Source organism: Poecilia formosa, unplaced genomic scaffold (genome assembly GCF_000485575.1).
Source record: "Poecilia formosa unplaced genomic scaffold, Poecilia_formosa-5.1.2 Scaffold436, whole genome shotgun sequence".
Lineage (NCBI taxonomy): Eukaryota > Metazoa > Chordata > Actinopteri > Cyprinodontiformes > Poeciliidae > Poecilia > Poecilia formosa.
Window position 1 is genome coordinate 318,686 of NW_006800375.1, and position 6,000 is coordinate 324,685.

Sequence of the window (6,000 nt, forward strand, 5' to 3'; positions counted from 1 at the left end):
AGGCACGAAACTCCAGCACAGAAGTGAAGACTCTCCATGTTTCTGAGATGTGTGGTCCATGCTCGCTGGTAATCTCTACATCTTGTTTGCTGCAGCCATACGTAGCATCAACATCTAACGGAATCATGTTTTGTGTACCCTGGTTGATTCCCTCCAATCCAGAAGATGGAAACACAAAATTTGCATTTTCTTTGTTTGTTTGTTTGTTTTTGCAACATTTTCAAAGTTTGCCTAAAATTTGCATGACAATCAGATGGAAACAAAGCTGGACACACTGAACAGCCATAGAACAGACCACACACCCACACATGCGCACACACACCTAAGGATAACTTAGAGCAGTGCTTCTCAATTCCGGTCCTCAGGCCCCCCTGCCCTGCATGTTTTTGGTGTTTCCCTTCTGCCACACACCTGGATTGAATATTTCGGTGATTAACAGGCTTCTGCAGTACTTGATGGTCATGCAATCATTTGAATCAGCTGTTCTGGAATAGAGGCACATCTAAAACATGCAGAGCAGGGGGGCAGTGAGAACTGTAATTGAGAAGGACTGACTTAGAGTAAGAATCATGTTTTTGGACTGGAGGAAGCCGGAGTACCTGGAGGGAACACAGACAAGTAAATGAAGAATGTAATAAGGAATAAAAGAAGCAGTGTGTAAGTACTAATTCAGTGAGTTTACTGGGATTTATTTATTCAAGTACCTGCAGACTAAGTCCTACTAACACTTTTTACGGAGTCTTAGAACAAAGACAGGAACACTGATAGTGGCCTAAAAATATCCATCAGGATATCATCATAAATCACCCAAAATTCCTCCAATCAGCTCAAGTGTACTGGATAAATCTGTGCTTCTTCGTCTCCTCTCATCATCACCGCCATCAGCGCCTCAACAGCCAACTGTCTGGCCTTATCAGTTAACACTTCTCAACGGAGGAGAGGGCAACTTTCGCCCCCAGACTCCCTCCGCGCTGGGATCCCTACAGTCTTCACAGCCAGATCAACCACTTCAAGACCAGGGCTCACACTCCTTTCCAGAGCAAACCGCTGCTGCCTGTGATCTTTGAGCCAAATACAAATTTGGTTAGGCGTTGAATCCCCTGCCAGTTCACACTTCCCACTCTCTAGATGGAGGAGGTTTTAAAATATAACCAACTGCCTCCTGAAACATATCCTCCCGAGTGCTCAGAGGGATTTCTCTTACATGGAGCGTAAAGACGAGCTGCATTTGGTCTCAAACGTGATTGGAGCTAAATACTTACATGAGGGATAACATGAAGTGGATGCATATTTCACATGATGCTAAGATATGGGAACGGTGGGTACTTTTAAAACCTGTAACTTCTGTTCATTTGTATTGCGTCCAATGGAAAAATAAATTGTATACTGGACTCTATCTTTCGTAACATGGGATTTGATGGAAGAAATGGTTTGAATTTCCTTCTTCTTGCTCTGCTCTTCAACTCATCTGGGACTTGAGGTTGTATTTAAGGAGTGTTTTTTTTACTTTTGACCTGCTCTCTGTTGTAAAAACAAAACCATGTTGCCACAGTTACCAGTGCCTCAACCCAAACAACTATGAACTAAAGGCTACTAATAGAACAAATCAGAACTATTGTCAGCTGCTGCAACATGCTAGCACCATGAGCAGCGCAATTCTAGAATTTTGCAATTTTTCAAATCAATTAGTTTTTTTTTGTTATCCATGGATGCATTCACACTAGAGCCGTTTTGTCTGCTTTAATCAAACTTTAGTTTGTTTGTCTATAAAGTCTGGTTCATTTGGGGAGGTGTGAATGCGCAATCACACTTTGATGCGGGCCACAAAAAATTATCTTTGGTCCGTTTACAAACCTCGGTCTCGGTTTGGTCGAAGTGAACTCTAGTGTGTTTTAAATGCATAGGTAAATGCCAGGCGGACCAGAGACCGCTCCGAAAACAGGAAGTGGACTATAACACAGGGCATTCTGGGTAAACATAAACAAAACAAATGTGGGAGTCTAGTGCTAGCAGGAGAAATGCCTCGTGGTCTTTTGCCAACAACAAAACTGAAATCCTACAACCACTAAAATCTGATGTCACTCCATTTTTGTTTACATTTCATAAAGAAGGAAGTTCAGAGGTTTTCATGTTTCCTTCAGTGGTTCAGTGGTGCAGCGCCTCCACAGGCAAGGAAGGGAACAGGTTTCTCAAAGGGTTTAGTTTTTTTGTTACAGTGTAGTGTGACAGAGAACCACAGCAAATAAAAATCAAACAAATGTTGAATCTTTGATCCCCAGTCCAACCGAGTCTACTGGACTATCAGGTGTGAAAACACCCTGAACGTTTAAACCCCTAATGTGTCTCATGAGAGCCCTGATCTTTTGGGCAGCTGGTGACTGTAGATCAGCTCAATAATCTGCCTGTTCTGTCCGACATCTCATTAATATTGCAGATATCAGGTCATGAATTATACATTTAACAAGACAAGCTATTACAACCCACCCAGTGGGGAACACATATGTGCACATACATTTCAAAACAATGAATTCAGCATTTGATCTGTTTCCAGATGCAATGTAAATATGCCAGCCTCATGAAGGAGCGCCAGAAAATGTTCAGGAGAGTCAAGCTGATATCCTACTGACGTAAACCTGGTCTGCTGCTGATGGGGGGATATTTCACATTTAAACAGTTACATACATCCAAGTCACAAAGGTCATGTGCAGAATGAAACACATGAGAAAATGTGTGCTGCTCAGATGAGACCAAAAATACAACTATCTCCAAAACGAAGCTTGGCAGTGGTAGCATGGAAAAGTTCACCTTCTAGCAGGTCAAAGGTCATAAAAAGCTGTATGTTTTACTGAATGGTTTAGATCCGGGGTATCCAAACCTTTCATCATATGGGTCAAAAATGTCAGCTCAAAGCTACTCGCGGGTGAAAAAAAATAAATAAATACTGTTTTCAAAATCTAAAATTCCTAAAAATGTGGTGATTTTTTTATACCTACTCAACAATATACTAAACAAAAACCAGTGTAATAAAACAAAGCAGATTTTTTTTATAGGAAGAGTATTGTAGATCCTAAACATCAAATGGTTTTTGCATGTTTTTCTTTTTTCCAATAACGCATAGCTATCAACTTTATTTTCAAATTTTCTGTCAACTTTGATCGTCATTTAACTCAAAAACATGGCAGCCGGCTGGACGACTGCCCCGGCGCCCCAAAAACCAGGATAAGCATGTTTTCTGGCTGAAACCCTGAAAATGATGTTCAAAGGTGTTTTCCATCAAATGTGACTGATCTTGAGCTGTTTTGTAAAGAAAAATGAGCAAACATGACAGTCTATGTGCAAAACAGCTGGAGAGATGAACCAAAAGACAACAAAAAGTGCTTCCATTACTGCAGCTTGAATCCAAATGCACTCTACACTTCTCTACGTAAAAAATCATGTTTATTTCCCAGAATCAGACACAGCTTCTTGTTGGTCTATCATGGAAAATCGCCATGAAATACGTTGAATGTTGTGGTTGTAATTTGACAAAATGTGAAACAATTCAGGATGTGTGAACACAATAAGTCATCACACTGAGCCAAAGTTTTCTGCCGAGGTTAAACACAGCAGAAAACCTAGATCACTCCTAAAGCAGCCAGTTTATACTTAGACAGCAGATTTAAGGTTTTGCCACAATTAAATTATAACCCAGAAACTGACAGCAGCAGCAGAGGACCAGCACTCCCAAATACTCACAATCATCTTAAAATCAGATTTCATTTATTGTAATGTGCAAGTAAACACAGCGACATTTTAAAAAATAGCAACTCTTGAAGGTTGTGCAAATAAATAAACATTAAAAAAATAATAATAACAACTGGGATGTTAAGAAAATGAAGAGATTTGGATGAATTTGTGGCATTCAGGGCAATTTCTAGCTTCTAAACATCCAATTCTCCCAAAAAGAACATCCTCTGTGCTGTGAATGGTGACTTTTCATTTAGCTTTGTGGAATTTTTCCTCTTATAATCCTCTAATAATCCCATCCAGGCATGTTGCAGAAGTGTCTCTCTGAAAAGGGGGACTATTAACGGATTATCCTTAATAAAGTGGCCGTGACTGCGCTTTCTTCCTGAGGGCTTAAAAAGCTCCATTAATCCAAAGATGTGTCACTCACTCACTCACTCACTCACTCACTCACTCACTCACTCACTCACTCACTCACTCACTCACTCACTCACTCACTCACTCCGTTGTTCTGCCACAACTTTGGAGAGAAAACGCAGAGTTTTGCTCACCTTCTTCCGGGGCTGCCATTTCATCATATTTGTAAGGCAGGTGGGCGCAGCATCAGAGTGTCACAACAGTGGCAGAGGCATGTCAAACGCCTCGATCAGGACCGCCGAGCGAAGAGCAGGTCAGGGAGGGATGTGTGTGATGTAGGAGGGAGGTTGTTATAATCCAGATATAATGAGTCGGCAGAGCAATGGTCCAGTTATCCAGCAGCAGGATCAGCAGCAGCGGTTCCTGCAGCTCTTGCCGCTCCGAGGACGCAACTGAGGCAAGAGCCGAAGGAGGGGAGAGCAGAGGAGAGGGAAACCCAACACCGGCACACACCCCCCGTCTCTCCTGCACACTCCCTCTCTTTCTCTCTTACACACACAGACACACTGGACTTCAATTTTTTTTGATGAATCCCAATAAGAAAAAGTGTTTATTGTCCTAAAATAACCTCGTATTCATCAATGCCAAATATCATGTATTTAAAGGGGAAGTATTATGTGTTTTCCAGGCACGTAGTGTCATTTTATAGCACAATAAAGTAACTCTGCTGCTTTCAATTGTTATAACAAGTGTTATAAAACGACTGCAATTTAACACATAGAAATTGAGTCTCTGTCTCTTTAAGAAACTCCACCTTCAGGAAGTATTTCAGCAATTTTTGGTCTTTTGTGTGAGCCTGCATACCTCAGTGCTGCTGTTATACCTGAATCTCACAACTGTGGGATGATCAAGAATATTTCTAAAAATGACTTTATGACTGGCCAATCATAAAGTCATTTAATTGTCAAACTTATGAAGCTACTTTGCTTCCCAAGCCAGGCAGTAGGAACCATCCAGCAACCCTGCAAAAAACCCTAAGAACGCCTGGCTGACTATAATCAGCAGGTATGAATGTAATAATTACTGAATAGTGAAGAAAAGTGACCAAAAAGATTCTAAAATCTGATGTTTCTTTGCATATTTTGCAGCATTGTCTGTGGGTTAGAAAAGGCTTTCCCTGGCCAGAAGCTGATGCTGTTTGGTGCCATGACATAAAAAGTTTAGGCACCCCTACTCTTTAACACAAGGTTTAACTACAGAGTCTCTGATGTCCTACATCAGAGACTCTGTAGTTAAAACTTGAACTGATTAAAATGCTATTCTTTGTTTATTTACAAATTAAATCAAGGACAAAGTCATATGGTTCAGCCAGAAAGTATTCATATTTAGATTTAAAACTATCTTCATTCAGCCTTGATGTTTGTTTCTGATAAATATGACAGGAATCTGTAAACAGGAGATTCAGTCTTTGGGGACGGGGGGTGAAATAATCCACCTGAATTTTATTTCCATTTTAATTAGAAATGGATTACTGAAAATTATTTCAACTTTTCTAAACAATCACAAAAAAGAAATCATTCCTCCACATTACAGCAAACAAACTCTTCTTCTAATTTCTGACCAACTTTTCCACATGTTTCCTCTGGGATCAATTTATCTGAAATCAAAAGCCTCCATACCATCACCCTAATCTTTAGCTTTCACCACAGATTCTTTATCAGATTCAAGTTGGGACTCCAAAACGTTAATATCTCCAGTTAAGAGTGATATGTTTCAACTATGTCAGATCTTAACACACTCCAGCCTGTGTACTAAGAAAAAAACAGCCCTTTACTTTATCACATAATAATAAGCTGCAACTTAGACACACCACAAGAGGGCGCTCATCACATTGACAGGATATTCCAGAAGTTTGAT

The 6,000-nt window shown here is 40.4% G+C and overlaps 1 protein-coding gene across 5 annotated transcripts in view; it reads right to left on the reverse strand.

Annotated features, from left to right (window-relative positions):
* ttc28 (tetratricopeptide repeat domain 28) overlaps window positions 1–6,000 on the reverse strand; it is a 106,729-nt gene that overhangs the window by 73,036 nt on the left and 27,693 nt on the right. The window contains exon 1 of one of the 5 annotated variants that reach the window (XM_016663669.1): window positions 4,278–4,584. The exons of the other annotated variants lie outside the window; for them this stretch is intronic. Within the exon in view, the coding sequence (XP_016519155.1) occupies window positions 4,278–4,304 (27 nt within the window). The 5' untranslated portion in view covers window positions 4,305–4,584. Of the gene's footprint in view, window positions 1–4,277; window positions 4,585–6,000 lie in introns of those variants that run through there. 5 annotated transcript variants of the gene reach the window in all.